General features: G+C 37.7%; 1 protein-coding gene across 1 annotated transcript; it reads left to right on the top strand.

Annotated features, from left to right (window-relative positions):
* The first annotated feature begins 203 nt into the window (after positions 1 to 203).
* On the top strand, positions 204 to 20,548 carry LOC132001099 (guanylate-binding protein 6-like). Its single transcript, XM_059375323.1, has 11 exons — positions 204 to 308; positions 7,076 to 7,292; positions 8,483 to 8,610; positions 12,983 to 13,092; positions 13,290 to 13,486; positions 14,834 to 15,079; positions 15,839 to 16,119; positions 16,810 to 17,022; positions 18,486 to 18,588; positions 18,890 to 19,083; positions 20,264 to 20,548. The coding sequence occupies exons 2-11, from the start codon at positions 7,103 to 7,105 to the stop codon at positions 20,498 to 20,500; spliced, it is 1,899 nt and encodes a 632-aa protein (XP_059231306.1). The 5' UTR covers positions 204 to 308; positions 7,076 to 7,102; the 3' UTR covers positions 20,501 to 20,548.
* The last annotated feature ends 1,499 nt before the right edge of the window (positions 20,549 to 22,047 follow it).

Raw genomic sequence — 22,047 nt, 5'->3', positions numbered from 1 at the left:
AAAGCTGAGGGAGTGTGTTTACTAAGATCTGACTCTTGAGTACTGTGGGCTTGCCCTCATTTCATCTCATCCTGAACTGAACATCCACATGTACGGTCTAGTCTGGTGATTCATGTTGCCTGAATTACTTCTACTTTCAATTTCAATTTTAACACGTGATTTAAATGGTAGAAGTTTCTAACTTCCTTAGTTTTGTTTTGTTTTTTTTTTTTTAAGCTTTTATACGAAGAAGCTAAAAGGTGGAAGGAGCAAGTGAGCAAGCAGTGAGCAGCTAAGACTGTTCTCGAACCTGCTGTGCTACATAGTAGGTAAGTGCATCTTTTATATGCAACATGGTCTTGAACTGGACTTGATCTCTGATTGAAAGTGACAACTGAGGAATGGCAGGAGGGGCAGGTTGCCTTTTGTCTGACCCATCAGGGTCTTGGCTGGCTTTAGTTTTAGGGAAGCTCAGCTCTGCCTCTGAAACGGTATCAGCTGCAAAGGAACAGCCAAGCACACCATGTCTCCCTGGATATGCTGCTTCAGGAACAGTGTCAGCTCAGGAAAGCAGAAACTAGAGTGGAAGGAGTCCCCATGGGAGCCTCCCTAATTTACTCTTACCAGGCTCTGTGGCAGACATTAGAATTCATAGAACAAGACAGTGTCCATCAAGGAGCTTACAGGCAATGATAATCTAAAGAGATAGTTTCTTTCTGATCTTTCTATTAGTCAAACTTAAGAAAGCTTCAGATTGAGAGTTCTGTAAATCTCCATGTAGAAATAAATTTAGTTCCCCCATCACTGATCTTTATTAGTTAAAAATAACTATGTTGTCACTCTCTCTGTCTCTGTCTCCTTGCCCCCCTCTGGTGTTTGTTGATTTTTTCATAGGAACATCAGAATCACCTGCACCGGTTGTTAAATGTATAGAATCTGGGTTTAACAATTTCTTTGGATGATTTTTGGGCAGTTCAAATGTTGAAAGCCAGTCCTGAACAGGATCAAACAGTTGCGCTTTGCTCATTTGAAGTAAAAAGCTCTGTGGCTCATTCACAGCTAGGAAACCGCAGACCTGTTTTCATAAAGCTGTTCAGTTGTTCCTGTCACATCTCCTTCAGCTTCTTCTAATCTTCTCTGTAAGGAGGGGACCGTGCACCTTCAGGCATTACAACGTAGCTGTTCAAGGCTTCTGTTTTACCTGCACGTTCATTGCTCCCCACACTGAAGAATCAGACAGAAGAGGGTGGGACAGGAGCATGTGTCTTAACTTGCTTACTGTTCTGATCTGACAAAGAATTTATTTGTAGATCTTGTTTCTTAGAAATCTGTAGTTTGTGGAGTGGGTTGAAATGCAGCCCAAAGGACCAAATTGTTCAATGCAATTGTTGGCAGATAAATCTCCATTTATTCAACATACACTGAAATCCTATTTTGTGCTGCATGCTATGCTTAGACAAAAGCTTATGGTATCTAATTTAATTATCAAAATATCCTCCAGGTTGGACCTATAATTTTATCCACATTACCCTTATAATTATCTTTAAAATCTTGGGTTTAGCTAGGTAAGGCTCATTGTTTAAGGGGCCATGAGCAGTAAATAATAGAGCTGGTGTTAGACACTTTTTGAATATGTGACATATAAATATAAAACTGCATATTGGAAACATTTGAATATAATAGCATGTTTACATATTCTGATTATGAAAAATACATATTGTGAACCGAGAAAAGGAGGTAAAATTGAAGATGAGCAAAGGCCTTTATTGGGGTCTCAGAATTGTAATTTGGGGAGCCAGATTCTAAGGTGAACAGAAAAGTGTCCTGTTCATGTGGGAAAAGTATGGGGTTTTTACGAGAAAGAAGGAAGGGTCTTCTAATCTTCTTATTTAGATAAAGAGTAGAGAAAAAACACGGATTTAATGCTGACTGGTGGAGCTCTTCTGATTACCATCTTGTTGATGATGTTACTGGTGCTATCAAATGAAGCTGTCCCTCGTATGCATTAACTTTACTGTCCTCATATGATCTACATGTCAGTTGCTCTGCTGATATTTTATGAGCAATTGCTTGAAACTGTTACCACTCTGGTCCAGTTAAAGAGCTCATTCTTTGGAAAAGAAAATGGAGCTTCAAAATGGAGTCTCTTATGTCAAAAATGTTATGTAACTCCACAATATTAGAAAACCATTTTAATATAATGCAATCAAAAATGTGTCAGGAGACCACAATTTTACCTTAAGTACTTAATTTTTTATATTAAAATTTAATTTAAAAAACATTTACAAGAAAGTCTCAAATACTATTTATTCACCTAGATTTCTCGACTGGTGACATTTTGCTAGATTTGCTTTATCTCTCTAGATATATGTGTATGTCTCCCTACATAATATAAAATGATATTTGCATACACACACACACTCATATATATATATAGTTATATATATAAATATATATATAGTTTCCATTCATAGCAGTAATTTGCAGAAAAATTGACCATCTCAGCTAAGTACTTCAGCATGTAGTATCTCAAGATTCAGGACATTCTCCTGCCGTCCCTGTTTGAAAGGGAGGCTACATTCTTTAGACTGACCTCATTCCACTTACCACTCCCATTCCCAGTACTTGTCAACCTGCAGACAAAGATGAGCGCAGGGTTCACATGTTCACAGCTCTCTAATACTAGAGAGCACAATGTGATATGTGATTATGAAGAGAAGCTACATAGGTTAATCTACTGATAAAGGAACTGACAGGATAATCAATGTCTTTAAGGAAGAACATTCTGTCCACTAAGTGGCTGCAGTAGCATATGACAGAGAAATGGATTATCCAGTTGTTGTTGTTTTTTAAAAAAAATGCTTTAAAATTGTAATAAAAAATATGTGTAACATAAAATTTACCATTTTAGCCATTTTAAGAGTATAGTTCAGTGACACTAAATACATTCTCACTGTTGCACAACTATTACCACTATCTGTCCCCAGAGATTTTTTTCATCTCAAATGGAAACTCAGTACCCTTTGAACAGTAACTCCCTATTCCCCTGCCTTTTGCCCATGGTAAACACTATTCTACTTTCTGTCTCTATGCCTTTGACTATTTTAGGTACTTCTTGTAAGTGAAATCATGAAATATTTGTCCTCTGTGTCTGGCTTATTTCACTTTAGAATAATGTCTTCAATGTTCATCAATGCTGTAACATGTATCAGAATTTCATTCTTTTTTACAGCTGAAAAATATTCCATTGTATGATTATGACACATTTGGTTGATCCATTCATCCCTTCATGGACATTTTCACTTCTTGGCTACTATGAATACTGTTGCTATGAATACTGGTGTACAAAATCTGTTGGAGTCCCTCCTTTTATTTTTAATTTTTTTAAATTTAGTTTTATTTTTTCAGTGTTCCAAGATTCATTGTTTATGTACCACACCCAGGGCTCCATGCAAAACGTGCCCTCCTTAATATTCACCACCAGGCCGACCCATTCCCCCATCATCTCCCCTCTAAAACCCTCTGTTCCTCAGAATCCATATTCTCTCATGATTCACCTCCCCCTCCCAAACCCTCCCTTCACTTTTCCTTTCCTTCTCCTAATGTCCTTATGTTATTCCTTATGTTCCACAAGTAAAACCATGTGATAATTGACTTTCTCTGCCTGATTTATTTCACTCAGCATAATCTCCTCCAGTCTCATCCATGTTGATATAAAAGTTGAGTATTCATCCTTCCTGATGGCTGAGTAATAATCTTAATAATCCATTATATATATGGACCACATCTTCTTTATCCATTTGCCTGTTCAAGGGCATCTTGGCTCTTTCCACAGTTTGGCAATTGTGGACACTGCTGCATGAACATTGAGGTACATATGGACCTTCTTTTCACTACAACTGTATCTTTGGGGCAAGTACCCAGTAGTGCAATTGCAGGGTCAAAGTGTAGCTCTTTTTTTAATTTTTTGAGGAATCTCCACACTGTTTTCCAAAGTGGCTGCACCAACTTGCATTCCCACCAACAATGTTAGAGGGTTCCCCTTTCTCCACATCCTCTCCAACATTTGTTGTTTCCTGTCTTGTTAATCTTTGCCATTCTAACTGGTATAGGGTGGTATCTCAATGTGGTTTTTATTTGAATCTCCCTGGTGGCTAATGATGATGAACATTTTTTCGTGTGTCTGCTAGCCATTTGTGTGTCTTCTTTGGAGAAGTATCTGTGCATGTCATCTGCCTCTTTTTTGACATGATTTTCTGTTTTTTGGGTGTTGAGTTTGGAGTCAAACTTTTGATATTTTTCTACATATGCCCTGATACAGAATTGCTGGATCAAATGGTAGACTCTGAGGGGAACCAGCATAGTGTTTCCACAGTGGTTGTAACATTTTCCATGCCTACCAGCAATGCACAAGGGTTCCAATTTTTCCTACATCTTGGTCAGTGCTAGTTGTTCAGTTTGTTTTTGTTTTCATTTTTTTTGATAATGGCTATGCTAATGGGTGTGAAGTTGTACCTCACTGTGGTTTTGATTTGCATTCTCATAATGATTAGTGATGTTGAACATCTTTTCACGAATCTATTGCATAAAGGTATCTTCTTGGGAGAAATGTCTGAGTCCTTTGCCCATTTTTGAATTGCATTGTTTTTGTTGTTATTACTGAGTTGGAAGAGTTCTTAAAGATTCTGGATATTAATCCGTTAACAGATATGTGATAAATCAGTTATCTTCTCTTATTCTATGAGTTTCCTTGTTACTCTGTTGAAGGTGCTCTTTGATATACAAAAATTATTAACTTTGATGAAGTCCTATTTAACATTTTTTCATATTTTGATCACGCCTTTGGTGTGCTATCCAAAAATATCATTGTCAAATCTAGTACCACGAAGGTTTTCTCCTGTGTTTGCTTCTATGAATTTTTGTAGTTTCATCTCTTCTGTTTAAATCTTTGATATGTTTTGAGATAAATTTTATAAATGGTGTTAAAATAATGGCCCAACTTCATCCTGTTGCATGTGAATATCACATTTTCCCAGCACCGCTTCTTGAAAACACTGTGCTTTCCCCATTGGGAAAATCTCAGCAGGCTTGTCAAAAATCATTTGGCCATGTATGGGAGGGTTTATTTCTGGTCTCTCTGTTCTATTCCATTGGTCAATATGCCTATCTTTACACCAGTACACACTGCAACAGGACTGATTTTATTTATATATCATTTTCCTGATTGACTTTGTTGTGTTTCCCTTTAGCTTTTTGAGCATAGTTAAGAAAATTACTTTAGTCTTTGCCTAGAACACGCAATGGTTGTGTTCCTTCAGGGATGTTTCCTGCCACATTTGTTTACTTCCTTTGAATGGGCTGCATTTTCTTATTTCTCTGCATGCCTTGTGATTTTTGCTGTTTCAGTTGAAAACTGCTCATTTATAGAAACAGCCACCTTTTCCATTCTTTGTATACAGCTTTTGTACTAAGGAAGTCTTTGCTCATTAGCTGGGTCTTGGTCTTGAGCCTTAGGCTTAACCTAGGGAGAAACCTTAAAAGTCTTTTTAGGGCTTTTCTGAGCAGCATCCTACCTGAGCTTATGTGTGGCTTTTTCAATTTCCCCCTATACGTGCTGCTTTTAAATGTCTTAATTACCCTCTGAAAATCTCCTTGGGGCCTTTGATGGTCTATTGTTTGTCTCTACCCTGAAAAGGGAAAAAAATTCTATTTCTCGCAACACTGTTCTCAATACCTCACTTCTGGTCACCACATATATGGGCAATCTTCCGCAGTAAGTAATTCTGACACAAACAGTCTGAAGTTAGTGCCTGCCCTACAAAGTAAGGACACAGCCCCACAGGACTAGCCCCACTTCAGGTGCCAATCTCAATTCCAGCTTGTCACCTGTGCTTCTGAGTGGCTATGTTCTCCATCTGTACTCCACATTCAGTACTTTGCTAGAACAGCTTCCAGAACTCATGAAAAACAGTTTACTCACTAGACTATTGGTTTATAAGAGAGAAAGAAAGAAAGAAAGAAAGAAAGAAAGAAAGAAAGAAAGAAAGAAAGAAAATATAACCCCAAAACAGCAAGATAATAGATGTGTAGGCAAGGTATCAAAAAAAGGGTGTGGAGCTTCCATCCTCTCATCCTCTCTCTGTGCACACCACCCTCTGAGTACATGCACATGTTCACCAACCCAGAAGCTCTTTAAACTCCTTCAGTTAAGGTTTCTAATGTAGTCCTCATTAAATAGGCATGACTGAGTAAATCATTAGCCTTTGGTTACTAACTCAGCCTGCAGCTTTTCTCTCTGCCCCAGGGCTGGGATTGAGGCTGAACCCTCTAATCACATGGTTGGTTCCCTTGGCAACCAGTCTTCCCTTGTGGTCATCCAGGGTAGGTTCCAAAATCACCTCATTAACATAAACTCCAGTGTGTTTGAAAGGTGTTATGTTTCACAGAAGACACTTCTTTCACCTTCTTTATTCTTTTTGCAGAAATACCACAGAATTTCCTACCATTTTTAATATGGCTTTTTCTTCACTGGATGTTTGCTTGGTGGCTTTAGATATTTGACTCTTTTTGCAGAACTACTGTAAGATTATTCTAGCCAATATTTTGGTTATTTTTTATATGTCCTCAGGGAAATAAGAGCTTAGAACTTCTTAGCTTGCCAGTTTGCTCAGTTGTCTAGGCTTAACCCTGGCTTTATGTCTTACTCAGCTTTTGTTAGACTCATTTATTGTTTTTGTAAAGCGGGTACAAGGGGTACAATAATTTCTAACTTGTAGGGTCTTATAAGTATCAATGAGGCTGAGTATGTAAGGTATGTTTCACAGGGCCTGGTATATTGTAGGCTCTCAGTGACAGTAACAATTGCTTGAATTTTATTATTACTATTGAAGCAAAACTTTGAAGAATAATATTCTATGTTTCATCACTAATATCATCACAAATTTGGGGGAGTAATAGAGGAAGCCCTCTGCAGTCTTGTAACTCTAGATTACATTTTGTCTCATAGAAAGTACAGAAGTTTCACCTAGTCCTAAACTGATGGGTGCTTTGGATAACTCCAAGTCAGAGAATGACTTTGTAATCTTATTTCTACTAGGAGGCTTTTTTAGGTTGGCAGGTTGCCATGGCATCTGGACCCCATATGACAGCCCCCATTTGTCTGGTGGAAAACAACAATATGCAGCTGTCAGTGAACCAGACAGCTATACAGATTCTTGAAAGGATTTCTCAACCAGTAGTGGTGGTGGCCATTGTAGGACTGTATCGTACCGGCAAATCCTACTTGATGAACCGTCTTGCAGGACAGAACCGAGGTGAGTGTTGTACTCAGCCTGGGGCCAACTGGTTACCTCTAGCCATATCTCTCATGACTTTAGTTTTTTTTCCCTGGTCACAAGAAAGGAGAACCAAACTCCTCACAATCAACCAACCTTCTGATTCTAATTCTCACCACTAAATTACTCTTAATGTAATCTGTTACCATGCTGTTTTACTGCTGCTAAGGAAAATCTTCCTTGCTAATGCTCAGGATCCTACCTTCTTTAACCTGATCGAGTACTGGGCTCTTATAATTGCATCTCTTCTCCCTTAGAACACATTTACTTTTTTATGGGATATCAACATATAAAGATGTCTGAATACACATTGAGGGATAGAAATAGAAAAATGTTCACCTTAAGCCCAGAAGGCTGACCTATAGCCTGCATAATTCTTATAAGGATCAAATATGTGCTGGCTGCTACATTCTTGAAGAGTCTCAGGACTGCCTGTATACCTCACCAATAGCTGCTATTGAACTGAATAAGAAGCACCAGAGAAATCTTGCAAAAGTAGTTTATGAATAGAAATTCGAAGATACATTTATGATCTAATACCTCTACACATCCCCTTCCTCTTGAGTTGTAAGCATATAACCACCAGCTTCATACAGAAAAAGTGTAGCTCTTTTGCCAATGGGTCTTATCCCCATGCTACTTAAATAAACTTACTAAGTTGCACTATGAAATATCTCAAGAATTCTTTTTTGACTGTTGTGCTCAAGGACCCCAGGACATCTATCATCTTAAAATTCCTTCCTGGGTTTCACATCCTATTGTAGTTGACAACCTTCCTCCCCCCTTTTTTAATCACTTTGGGAAAAAATGTGATCTCAGTTTCCTTTGTCTACTTTTTCTTTTCCCATGTTTCTCTTTATTCACTGTTCTCTGACTTTGTGCCTCAACATTCTCTCAAAATTCTCATTGATAGTTATCAGTGATTTCCATTTTTCAAATTTATTTTTCCTTCAATAATGGCTCTTTGCCTCCATCTTGACCACTTGCCTGGCATCACTGCCCTCCTTGAATCAGAAGACACAAAATGGGACATCCTTAAGGAATTTGAGAAAGAGCCATCTTGTATGCTAGGGTACTTATTTACATTCCAAAAAGTCTGACTTTGTACCCTCTGGCTGCTTAGATGAATCTCCTGTCACTGTATGTTGCCTTCTCCCCTCCCCTTGCAGGTTTCCCTCTGGGCTCTACAGTGCAATCTAAAACCAAGGGCATCTGGATATGGTGTGTGCCTCACCCCTGCAAGCCAAACCACACCCTGGTCCTTCTGGATACTGAGGGCCTGGGTGATGTGGAAAAGGTAAGAAGATAGTCACAGGTAAACCCCTTTTATTCTGTATTTGCTCCTTACTTCTTCATGATATTTTTGTAATTTAACTGTTGTGATCTATTTGCAAAATCTAGAAATCCAATAATAATAAATAAGGCATTCTGGTTTCTTTAAAGTTCACTTCTAGGTAAGATATGGTATATTAGATAAAATCTTTTATTTCTTGATACTGGTTGAATCATTTGAATTATTTTATAAATATTTTTAAAACACTTATTTATTTATTTGAGAGATAGTGAGATATATTAAGACTGTGAGTCATTGGAGGGGCTGAGTGAGAGAGAGAGAATCTCAAGTAGACTCCCTGCTGAGCACAGACCCTGATTTAGAGCTTGATCACATGACCTGCAGATCATGAGTTGAGCTGAAACCAAGAGTCAGATGCTCAGCTGACTGAACCACCAAGGGGCTCTGAAGTATTTGATTAAATTTAAGAAATAATTATTGAATAGCTAAGTTGAAGTCTCCTGGCTTACTACTTTAGATGACAGTCACTACAATAAATGTCCTACCCTCAATGCATCTTCAGTCCAGTTGAGAAGACCACACAAATGCAGTCAGATTTAATAAAATTTGACTGGGAAAGAAGCAAGTTGGAGAGAGGAAAAAGTTGTATCACAATGCAGTTGTTGACTTCTGTCACTTCCATGGGAGTTCTCTTGCTGGGATGATTTTTATCCTGAGTTGGGACAAGGGTGCAGATAAATCATGGAAAGCCTACTCTGGAAGCCTTTCTAATTAACAGAATAACTTTTCTTCCATCAGCACTCCCACTAGCTGGGGGAATCAGTCCTTCAATTTTACAAAGTGATATGGGCAGCACACATAGTCTGTACCACTTATGTTAAACATAAGGGTGCCTTGATGGGAAAGAGGAGAAACATCAACTCCATCCTAGGAGAAGAAATATTTCTGATTTATCTTCCAGATGAAGTGTGTATTAGAGGTGTGGAGTTAAGAGATTATGTTTACATTTCTTATGGTGAAATTCATCATCTACCCAAAGAGCATTACAGAAGACTTTGAGATACCTCTGAATGTGCTGGTTCTATAAAAGCAAGTGTTTGGGGGCACCAGATCTGGCACAGCTGGTACACTGACTCTCAGTTTTGGCTTAGGTGTGACCTTGGGGTGGTGAGATTCAGCCCCACCCAGCTCCACACTCATGGCAGAGTCTATTCTACTTCAAGACTCTCTCCTTCTCCTCCCCACCCTGGCTCTCTTTCTCCCAAATAGGTAAATAAGTCTTTGAACAGCAACAACAGCATGTGTTTGTCCTATAACAAACATTTTCGGATGAATTTTTTTTTTTTTTAACTTGCTACTAATGGGTGAAATGAATGATTACTCCTTATGTGCCTTACATTGAGACTTACTTGGAAATGGTATTTAAATTTCTGTAGCTTGCCATTTATTCCAAAAGAGGAGTTAGAAATTATCTATTTCTTTTTCTATTAATTTTTAATTTGTGGAAATCAGTATGGAGGTTTCTCAAGAAGTTAAAAGTAGAAATACCATACGTTTCAATAATTCCATTACTATTTACCAAAAGAAGAGGAAAACACTAATCCAAAGAGGTATATGCACCCCTCTGTTTACTGCAGCATTATTTACAATAGCCAAGATATGGAAACAACCTAAGAGTCCATTAGTAGACAAAAGGATAAGGAAGATGTGGTATAAATACACAATGGAATATTACAAAGACATAAAAAAGGATGAGATTGTGCCATTTCCAACAGCATGGAGAGACCTAGAGAGTATTATCCTAAGTGAAATAAGTCAGACTGAGAAAGACAAATACCTCATAATTTCACTCATATGTGGAATCAAAGACCCACAAACACACACATATATTAATACACATGTATTAAGAAACAACATGCACATGAGACATGCTGAGAATGAAGTCTGTGTTTCTTCATGTCTGTATTTGACGAGTTCTTGAAATTCAGCTCAAGACTTCCAGTAAGCCTTCATAACATATACTCTTTCTCCAAGTTCCACAGTTCTGGCCTTCCTTGATAAAATTCTAAATCTTCATTTCTCTTTATTTTTTTAAATTTATTTTTTATTTTCAGCATAACAGTATTCATTATTTTTGCACCACACCCAGTGCTCCATGCAATCCATGCCCTCTCCAATACCCACCACCTGGTACCCCAACCTCCTACCCCTTGCCCCTTCAAAACCCTCAGATTGTTTTTCAGAGCCCATAGTCTGTCATGGTACACCTCCCCTTCTAATTTCCCCCAACTCCCTTCTCCTCTCCATCTCCGCTTGTCCTCCATGATATTTGTTATGCTCCACAAATAAGTGAAACCATATGATAATTGACTCTCTCTGCTTGACTTATTTCACTCAACATAAACTCTTCCAGTCCTGTCCATGTTGCTACAAAAGTTGGGTATTCATCCTTTCTGATGGAGGCATAATACTCCATAGTGTATATGGACCACATCTTCCTTATCCATTCGTCTGTTGAAGGGCATCTTGGTTCTTTCCACAGTTTGGCGACCGTGGCCATTGCTGCTATAAACATTGGGGTACAGATGGCCCTTCTTTTCACTCCATCTGTATCTTTGGGGTAAATACCCAGGAGTGCAATTGCCGGGTCATAGGAAAGTTCGATTTTTAATTTCTTGAGGAATCTCCACACTGTTCTCCAAAGTGGCTGCACCAACTTGCATTCCCACCAACAGTGTAAGAGGGTTCCCCTTTCTCCACATCCTCTCCAACACATGTTGTCTCCTGTCTTGCTAATTTTGGCCATTCTAACTGGTGTAAGGTGATATCTCAATGTGGTTTTAATTTGAATCTCCCTGATGGCTAGTGATGATGAACATTTTTTCATGTGTCTGATAGCCATTTGTATGTCTTCATTGGAGAAGTGTCTGTTCATATCTTCTGCCCATTTTTTGATATGTTTGCCTGTTTCATGTGTGTTGAGTTGAGGAGTTCATTATAGATACTGGATATCAACCTTTTGTCTGTACTGTCATTTGCAATTATCTTCTCCCATTCCGTGGGTTGTCTCTTTGTTTTTTTGACTGTTTCCTTTGCTGTGCAGAAGCTTTTGATTTTGATGAAGTCCCAAAAGTTTATTTTCACTTTTGTTTCCTTTACCTTTGGAGACATATCTTGAAAGAAGTTGCTGTGGCTGATATCGAAGAGGTTACTGCCTATGTTCTCCTCTAGGATTCTGATGGATTCCTGTCTCACGTTGAGGTCTTTTATCCATTTTGAGTTTATCTTTGTGTACGGTGTAAGAGAATGGTCGAGTTTCATTCTTCTACATATAGCTGTCCAGTTATCCCAGAACCATTTATTGAAGAGACTGTCTTTTTTTCCACTGTGTATTTTTTCCTGTTTTGTCGAAGATTAATTGACCATAGAGTTGAGGGTCCATATCTGGGCTCTCTACTCTGTTCCACTGGTCTATGTGTCTGTTTTTATGCCAGTACCATGCTGTCTTGGTGATCACAGCTTTGTAATAAAGCTTGAAATCAGGTAACGTGATGCCCCCAGCTTTATTTTTGTTTTTCAACATTTCCTTAGTGATTCGGGGTCTCTTCTGATTCCATACAAATTGTAGGATTCTTTGCTCCAGCTCCTTGAAGAATACTAGTGGAATTTTGATCGGAATAGCATTAAAAGTATAGATTGCTCTAGGCAGTACAGACATTTTAACAATGTTTATTCTTCTGATCCAAGAGCATGGAATGGTCTTTCATCATTTCTATTACAGCTATAGGTTCCACTGCTTATGGACATTACTAAAATATAAGATTACTAATATCTTTATAGGTATTGTCATCTTTATTACATTCATTGTTATGGATGCTTGTCACCACTTTAAAACAGTCACCCTGAAAGTAACTATTGCTACTTTCAAGTTTGCTTCTTAAATAAAAAAGCGGTGGGATACACTCAGTAGCTTCCTATAAACATTTGTGGGATTTAATTGAATATAATTTGAATTCCCAGTTATAGCAACTTTGGTATATTTTATATAGCTCTACATAGAATGAATAAATGCTATCATTCACCATTGCACACCAGGTACTGTACTAGTTTTTCTATATATGTTACTTTATTTCATCCAATTGAGGAAAAAGAAACCTATGCCATATTGGAATCTCTTTATATATGGAAGACTCACAATCACAAAAAATGTCTTTATAATTGTCAAAGTTGATATCTGTATATATGTCTGTCTTCAAACTTATTTCTTTGCATGGCAAGAATGTTAGCTAAAGTAATAGAAGACTGATAGAAGAAGTGTCTGAATGAATTTCTAAAGACTAAACTCCTAAAACTCTTGCTCTAATGTGCTTTCTAGGGTGACCCTAAGAATGACTCATGGATCTTTGCACTGGCTGTGCTTCTGTGCAGCACATTTGTCTACAACAGCATGGGCACCATCAACCACCAGGCCCTGGAGCAGCTGCAGTATCCTTCCAGGGACCAAACCACTCATCTCAGTATGTTGATGGGAATAGAGCTCTAGTTAGTTTCTCCTTCCCTGTCACTTAGCTGCTTTTGGTGGAGCAGAGGGACCCAGGGCCAAGGAGAGAGTTTATAATTTTTTGTTAGAGGAAAGTGGGAATGATGAGTGGGAACTTCCTTTTCCTTAACTTGAGTCCTAGTTATGTGACAGAGCTCACAGAACTAATCAGGGCAAAGTCCTCCCCAGAAAAGGATGGAACAGAAGATTCTACGGAGTTTGTGAGTTTTTTCCCAGACTTTATCTGGGCTGTACGGGATTTTACCCTGGAGCTGAAGTTAAATGATCATCCTATCACAGAAGATGAGTACCTGGAGAATGCCTTGAAGCTGATACCAGGTATTAGAACATGGCCTGGGCAGTGGGTGGTACAATAGAGGGTGGGAGCTGCTGAACACAGTCTGTTATCTTTGGGATAGCATTTGTATTCAAAACTAGATTAAAGTCTGTTGAAATGATGACTTGAGCTTAGGTTGAAAAGCAGAGCCTAGGCCAGAATGAAATTATTCAAAACTGATCTGTTCTTTAAACAATGGCTAATGTAGCTACCAGATTTCACTGGGTGCTTTAACTTTCCAAAGACCAGATACATGTTCCTTACTTTGGCTTCTGTGTTGAAGAAAACAACTGACTGTAACACATTAGGCATGAAATTATATGGAAAATCAACATATTACTATATATAGAATATATTTCAATAAAAATGTATTTTACAGTTAGATATTAATCTTCTCAAAGAAGGATATAATTTTCTAATACCTGCATAGATATATCACATAAAAAATGACTATGTGTTCCAAGTAAACCTGAAGAAGTATGCCTTTTCAATCTATACCTTTTCAATATTTCTGATAATTATCAGAACATTCATTTTACTATATATATCATAGTTTTCTCTTAATTCCCATATATTTGTCCATGTTATAATTTTGAAATAATAAATTATCTTGATGGGTTACATTTATAATGGTATAGATCTCATTAAACCTTGAGGGAAAGATCAATTCTGATTTATTCATTCTTGCTTTCAGTTTTCTACTTAGAGTTTCTGAAAACATTTAATGAGAAACTGGCTAGGCCGAAGAGCAATGCTATTAAATCAAATCTAGCCCTTTACCTCAAGGAGTTTGCAGAGTAGTGGTGACATCCTAGAATTGCATTTTAGTTACATTTACTCTTCTGAGGTTTTTGTGAAATAAAATAGCTAACATTGTGCAAATTATTTCTAGCATCAAAGAAGTTTTCCTTCAATAACCAGTGTATGAATATGCTTAATACTGTTGTTCCTAAACCTGCTCCATTATCCCTTGATTGTGGCACTTGGTCCCAAGCTCAGTTTCTACCTTAGACCAAGAAGTTACATTTGACTCTTGATTATTTTTTTCTTTCTTTTTTTTTTTTTTTTGCCATTCGTTCAGTAAACATCTAATGAACAACTCTACCACCATTTTAAAAGTCTGGACTTCTAAGCCATAGGCTTTAATTACCTGGACTGATGTCTCCCCTAATTTCTTTCCAAAATGCTACCATTGGTATGAGTTTGCTGTTCAAGAAAGTATTGAATGTCTGTGTTAAAGGTGTTTCAAGCACAGGAGACAGAAAAGAATCAAAATCCCAATCATAAAAACCATTAGCTCCCTTGTCTCAAGACTGTTCCCAAGGTAATCTGTTGTTCCTATCCTTCAGGCAACAACACTAGAATCCAAGCATCCAATCTACCCAGAGAGTGCATCAGGCATTTCTTTCCAAAACGGAAGTGTTTTGTCTTTGACCGGCCAGTAAATGAAACAAAACTCCTAGCTAATATTGAGAATATACCTGAACATCAACTGGATCCTAAATTCCTGACACAAGCAAACAATTTTTGTTCTTACATCCACACCCAGGCAAGGACCAAGACTCTCAGAGAGGGAGTCACAATCACTGGAAATCGTGAGTCTCCTTTTTCCATTTCTGTGGGGCATAATATCAGCATTTTTGGTTGATTCTATATGGAATTCTAGGTATACACACATTCTCACTCCATGAAGAGATGTGTTTGTTTTATAATTATCTCACTTTTAGGAGTTTACAAATTCCTCTCCAAAACTGCACACTTTGTCGCTGATATCTGTGTCATTGACTTATCTGAAAAAAAAAAACTTCCACTGATCAGAAAAAAATCACTAACAGTATAAAAACAGAATATATTTCCTTTTTTCCCCAAAAGAAGTCCCATCTGATAAGCTTTATTTGTAATAATAAATAAATAAATAAACAAACAAACAAACATTTTGGGTGTGTAGAGCAGTACAAAAATAAATAGTATCCAATAAATTGGTGAAAATCCACTGGAAGCTTCAGAATTTGGAACAAATATAATCTGATTTACCCTTCCCCATCTGTATACATATATAATTTAATTTGCTTTTAATTTTTTAATCAGAAATTATGTTTTCCAGATACCTTTTAGTATGTTGGATAAAGGTAAATTTTTAATTTTTTTAACCATGTGACCTGCAGACCATAACAATTTAAAGTCAATAGGAAAACAAAGATGAAGATAGGAGGAGGCAGGGCTGTGTGGCAGAGGGTGGGGTGAAGAGGGTGGTAGGTACGAGTACACGTGACTTCAGAAATGTAGTCTCAGAATCTGGAATCCTATGGGATAATAATTTGATCTTTATCCTTTCAATATCCTGGTTCATTCAGGGCTGAAGACTCTGGTGGTGACCTATGTGGATACCATCAATACTGGAGCAGTGCCTTGTGTGGAGAATGCAGTGACAACTCTAGCCCAGCTTGAGAACTCTGAGGCCGTGCAGAAGGCAGCCAACCACTACAGTGAGCAGATGTCCCAGCGACTGACACTCCCCACAGACACGCTCCAGGAGCTGCTGGATGTGCATGCAGACTGTGAGAAGGAAGCCATTGAAGTGTTCATGAAGCATTCCTTCAAGGATGACAAGCAGGAGTTCCAGAAGTCTCTTGTGGTAATGTGTCTTAGTAATTATTCTTCAGGACTCTTCCTTTTGAAGAATGAAGCCTAGAAGTGCTTTTATTGACCCATGGCTCATATCTTACTCAAGGATAAAGAAATCTGGATTCTTATGTGAAAGATAGTTTCAAAGGACTACATTTCTTTGTTTTTTTACTCCCTATACTAAAGCACGTTATCTAGTAATCTCTCTGATCTCTGAAGTATAGATATCTTCCCAATCTTTAAATACATCAATGAATTCCAAGCCTGCCCACAACACCCAAAAGTCATTCCTAAGCATGGTTGCTTTCTGGAACATACTCCCATTGTCACAAAGCAAATTTTCTCTTATCAGATGCTCATTCCAGGTCATTTTCAACTTATATTGCTCCTTGTTGTATCACTGTATCATTGACAATGAAATTACTGAATGCTCCAATGGCAAGGAGCCCCAGAGATTAGGCAATACAACTCCAACATTTCAGAAGAACCAGGAAGTTTAAGAAACTTGCCCAGAGTCTTGCAAAGAGCATTCAAGGTTGTGAGTAAGTCAAGTCTTGGGATTCCTGTTTTATTCCATGTCCTTCTGCAACAGAACACTTTTCTCATGAGGACCACAGACCAATCCTTCTACCAGATTCTTTGGAATGGTATTGTTTCTGTTCCTTTATTCAGGTGACATCTCTCTACTTTCCCCTTGTAGGAACTCATAAAGGATAAGAAAGAGCATTTCTTGCAGCAGAATGAAGAGGCATCCCTTAAATACTGCCAGTCCATCCTTGATGAAATGTCACAGGTCCTAAGGGAAAGGATTTCAGCAGGAACTTTCTCTGTTCCTGGGGGATACAAGCTCTACAGGGAAGCAAAAGAAAGTATTGAATGGAAATATTCACAAGTGCCCAGGAAAGGAGTGAAGGTGAGGAATAGGGGAGCATGGGGAGCCTACATAATGGAGTCTAAGGGGTCTTCAAATAATCTGAGAGCACAGCCCCTGTTGTGGGTGACAACAGCATGGGGGATATCATGACAGTTTTAGCTTCTGAGGTCCACTATTTACTATTTACTCCTGCGAAGAGTGGAAATGCTTATTCCCCCCCAAAAGAGTATGGATTTCTGAAACCCACAACCCTCATTTCTTCATCCAACAACACAGCATTGACTATTCCAAGTGCTGACAATTTACAAGTTAGAGTCATTGTACTTAAGTATATGATCAAATGTAAGAGAGGAAGTAAATACATGGACAATTGCATACAAAGTTATAATACATATCAACCTGTGACGATGGTGTCCATATGGTGCACTGTTATGCAGCCATAGAAAGAATGTGATCGTGCCATCTGAGACAACATAGATGGACCTAAAGGATATTATGCTAAGTGAAATAAGTCAGACTGAGAAAGAGAAATACCATATGATTTCACTCATAAGTGGAAAAATAAAACACACACACACACAAATGAATAAGCAAACAAAAAGAATCAGACCAATAAACACAGAGAACAAACAGGTGGTTGCCAAGGGGAGTGGGTTGGTAGAAAGGACAAAATGGGTAAAGGGTGGTGAGAGATACAGGTTTCCATTTATGGAATGAATTAGTCATGAGAATGAAACGCACAGCACAAGGAATACAATCAACAAATTGTGATAGTGATATAGTGAGCTGGATGGTGGCTACACCTGTGGTGAACATAGCATAATGTGAGAACTTTAGAACCACAATGTTGTACACCCCAACCTAGCATAACATTGTGCGTCAACTATACTCAAATTAAAAATAGTATAATAATAAAGAATAAATAAGAAAAACTGGGCTACATAGGTTGAGGTACAAACATAAAAATAATTAAATAATAATGCAACTAATATATATTGGACTCTTATTTCTTACAGGCATAATGTAAAGCTGTTTCCCTAGACTCTTAAGTTTAATCCTTCAAACAACATTAGAAATGTCTATATTTATTGTCAACATTTTATAGATCTGAAATGAGAGGCACAAGCAGGTTAAAATAACTTGCCTAAAGTAAGCCAGCAAATGACAGAGGAGAGCAAGAGCACAAATTAGAGGCAGCATTTCCCAGTGAGAAGCCAAATATATCAAAGAATCAGAGTCTGTGGATTTATAGAACTGAACATATTTCTGACTGGCTGGAACCTAGAGTACGTAGAAGGAAGTAGCACGAGGGGAGAGCCTGGAGGGAAACAGAAAGCAGGAGCTATGGAGAGTCTCTGGTCACACTAAGGAGCTTGGACACCTTATAGGGAGCCACTGTAGAATTTTAAGCATGAAGCAAAAATCATATGGACATACTTGTTTTTGCAGCACTAATCTCCATAGTGGAACTCTAAGTTCTTTGCTTCTTCTTGGTTCCTCAGGCGAATGAGGTCCTCCAGAGCTTTCTGCAGTCACAGGCTTCAATAGAGAAATCCATCTGGCAGGCAGATAAAGCCCTCACTGATGGGGAGAAGGCCATAGCAGGTATGGGGCAGGGCTTGGCTCACAATGGGTTGGGTATAGCCCTCAGGCAGGTGTGAGGGCAAAACAAGGAGCTTTCTCTTCTTGGAACAACTCTGCTAAGTCTAAAAACAAGGAACGTTATGATTGTTTGGCAGCCAGACAGGGACTTTCCCAAAATATTCTGAAATGTGGTTCCAATAGTGAGGACATGAATGATTCAGAGATTTTCCACTTTCCCTTCCAATTTGGTTTTGTCTCTGAGCTTAGATAGATATAAATCCTTGCTTAATTATCTTCCCTCTCTAAACTTTCCTTGGGGCAGAGGAGCGGCTCAGCAAGGAGGCCGCTGAGAGAGAACAGGAGATGCTAAAACAGAAACTACTGGAGCAGCAACAGCAGATGGAGGCGCAACAGAGGAGTCTCCAGGAAAACATAGTCCAACTGGAAAAGAAGATGAAGAAGGAGAGAGAAAACCTAATTAAAGAACAGAATATGATTTTGGAGCATAAGCTGAAGGTAGGTCTGCCCATGGCCTTGGTAATGCTTGGCGGTCCTTCTTCTGGTACCTCAGGAAAGGATGGGTGAAGGTTACAGGTATGGAGCTCATAGAAGGAAGCACTCTTGCCATTAACTGCTTGTGACTTATTAAAACCTTGAGTTCTTTGAATTCTTCTCCCTCTCCCTTTCCTTCTGCCTCTCCTTCCTCTCCTCTTCCTCCTCCTCGTCCTCTTCCTGCCCTTTCCCCTCCTCCTCCTCCTTCTTTTCTAAAAAAGCCTTTGAATTCCACTCTAAATATGTAGACTCTAGAGAGTTGAGGATGCGTAGGGCACCTCCAAGCTCTTGGAGAATATAGATAGCATTTGAATTGCTATTTGGGGGATTTTAAAATGGTTTCATGAGGCTTGAGTAAATAGATATTCCAACCATATGTATTTTTTTTTAATTAACAAATTTTTTCCCAAGTTTAAGAGTCTCTTATGGTTTGTCTCCCTCTCTGGTTTCATAGTTTTATTTTTTCCTCTCTTCCCCTATGGTCCTCTGACTTGTTTCTTAAATTCTGAAGATCCATATGTATTTAATACAAGCAGCAATGGTATGCTTTATCAAGATCACTGACAATTATAAGAAACACTATGACTGCCCAAAGACTGTATGCTGACATTTAACTATCAGAAATGTACAGACTTAAAAACACAGGGAATTGACAGCTTCTAAATTTGCTATATTGTGTCCAGGTGTGGGTGGTTTACTCAAGTTATCAGATGGCATAGGGAGGAATTCTCTCATTATCTTTCAAGACATGTTTATGATAGATTTCTATAAGAGCTTATAAGTTCCCATCATTTCTACTATTTGGGTGACCATATCAAACCAAGGCTACCTTCCAACTGTTTTGTTGTTGTTGTTGTTGTTGTTGTTTTTTACGGAAACATGTTACCTTTGTCCTCATATCGCCTTAGCATCCTGGAAAACCTTAATGGTGTGTGAACTTCAGTAAGTTTTTAAATTATGTTTCTTCTCAATGTTTAGGTCCAAGTCAGGAAATATTCCTCAATACAAAATTCTCCTTTCTAGATTCAGCAGAAACAATTTTAGGACTAAAACAAAGATAGTTTAACCACATTTTTATATATAAAGTACAATTCTTGAAAAAAATATGGTAATTTTAAATTTTTACTTCTCACTTTCTGTTTAGGTCCAACGTGATCTGCTCAATGAAGGATTTAGAAAGAAATCTGAAGAGATGAATGAAGAGATAAAGCAGTTGAAATCTAGGGTTGAAGCTACTAAAAATAATGATACTCCCTGGTTTTCACAAGTCTTGGAGAAAGTTGGCAATGAGATTGTTTCAATATTTATTTCTCCTGTTAGAATGTTACATAATATTGATAATATTGTGCGCGGTGTGACCTCACTACTTAAAAAGAATTAGCTCTCCTTTTAAAGAAATTAAAGAATGTGGCTATATATGGTGACCTAATCTTGATGCACATGTTTTTCACTTCTATTCATCAAAGTTTTAAATATAAAAATTGCTTGGGGGGCTGCCTGGGTGGCCCAGTGGGTTAAGCCTCTGCCTTCAGCTCAGGTCATGATCTCAAGGTCCTGAGATCAAGCCCCACAACAGGCTCTCTGCTCAGCAGGGAGCATGCCCCCCCCCCTTTGCTGGCCTACTTGTGATCTCTTGTGATCTCTCTCTCTCTCTCTGTCAAATAAATAAATAAAAATCTTTAAAAAATATATTAAAAGTGCATACAAGAGGATATTAATGCCTGGTCCACATTAGATAGAATAAACTCATGTACAGTTGATATAACATGTTAACTTTTAGGAAATTTAGGGCACCTGGGTGGCTCAGTGGGTTAAAACCTCTCTGCCTTTGGGTCCTGGGATTGAGCCCCGCATTGGGCTCTCTGCTTGGCAGGGAGCGTCCTTCCTCCTCCCTCTTTCTCTGCCTGCCTCTCTGCCTACTTGTGATCTCTGTCAAATAAATAAAACAAAATCTTTAAAAAAAAACTTTCTGTAAATTTATATGTGCAAAATTGTAAATATTTATAAAATCCACTGAGGCATCACTTTAAATAATGAAAGATTGCTTAATTTGATTGTTTAAGTAACTATCTATATAAATTGGTAATATAAATTGAACATGGGCTAGTATGAACACTGGAATACTATGAGCCAATAAATAAATAGAGCAGAGCTCTATTTGTACAAATATAGGAAATCTTGAAGCTATATTACAAAGCAAAGAGATAAGGAATAAAACAGTGTGTATAATGTGTTCACTGTAAAAAAATATTATATGCAATCATACCTATCTATGTACACATAAAATATCTCTGGAATATTTGTTGAAACTGGTATCATTGGTTCCTTCTGAGAAGAACAGAATGGCATCAGGGGTAGGAGGGACACAGCCTTTTCATTATATAATCTTACCTTTTGATTTTTGTAAAGAAATCTTGAATTACCATTTTATAATAACAGAAAATATGGAGTAGAATGCCAATAATGATAATCATAAAAAGAATATAAAATTGGCTATGAGATAATGAAATTGTTCACTATTTCTAGAAAGGACATTAGCCTACTCAATAATGAGGGGGTTTAAGACTAAGATCAAAGTACCACGACACATAAAATTCACATCTTAATCTTATATTCATTTTGGTATTGGTTTTAAATCCCTTGTATTTACTTCAAAACTAAGGTATAAACTTTCATGTTGCCCTCTGAAGTCTCAGCTAAACTAGCCTCTGCTTCCTTTATTTGAGTTACACATTTTAAGATGTTAGAAGTAAATATAACTTATAATATTTATAATATATAAATGTGTATGAATAAATCACATAATAACATTGGCATCAAAAACAGAATCAATATAATCATGATATTATAATATTGTTATATTAATTATTATAACCATATTAATATTTTATATACTATATTTTATAAAATGAAATATTATTCAGCCAT

This window comes from Mustela nigripes, chromosome 14 (genome assembly GCF_022355385.1).
Source record: "Mustela nigripes isolate SB6536 chromosome 14, MUSNIG.SB6536, whole genome shotgun sequence".
Taxonomy (NCBI): Eukaryota; Metazoa; Chordata; class Mammalia; order Carnivora; family Mustelidae; genus Mustela; species Mustela nigripes.
The sequence above is the reverse complement of the archived record's forward strand: the minus strand, read 5'-3'. Positions and strand labels throughout refer to the sequence as shown.

Coding starts and splice junctions, on each gene's coding strand:
- LOC132001099 (XM_059375323.1), top strand. CDS start 7,103: ATGGCATCTGGACCCCATATGACAGCCCCCATTTGTCTGGTGGAAAAC. Junction 8,611..12,982: donor GCCTGGGTGATGTGGAAAAG/GTAAGAAGATAG, acceptor TGTGCTTTCTAG/GGTGACCCTAAGAATGACTC. Junction 17,023..18,485: donor TGCCCAGGAAAGGAGTGAAG/GTGAGGAATAGG, acceptor TTGGTTCCTCAG/GCGAATGAGGTCCTCCAGAG.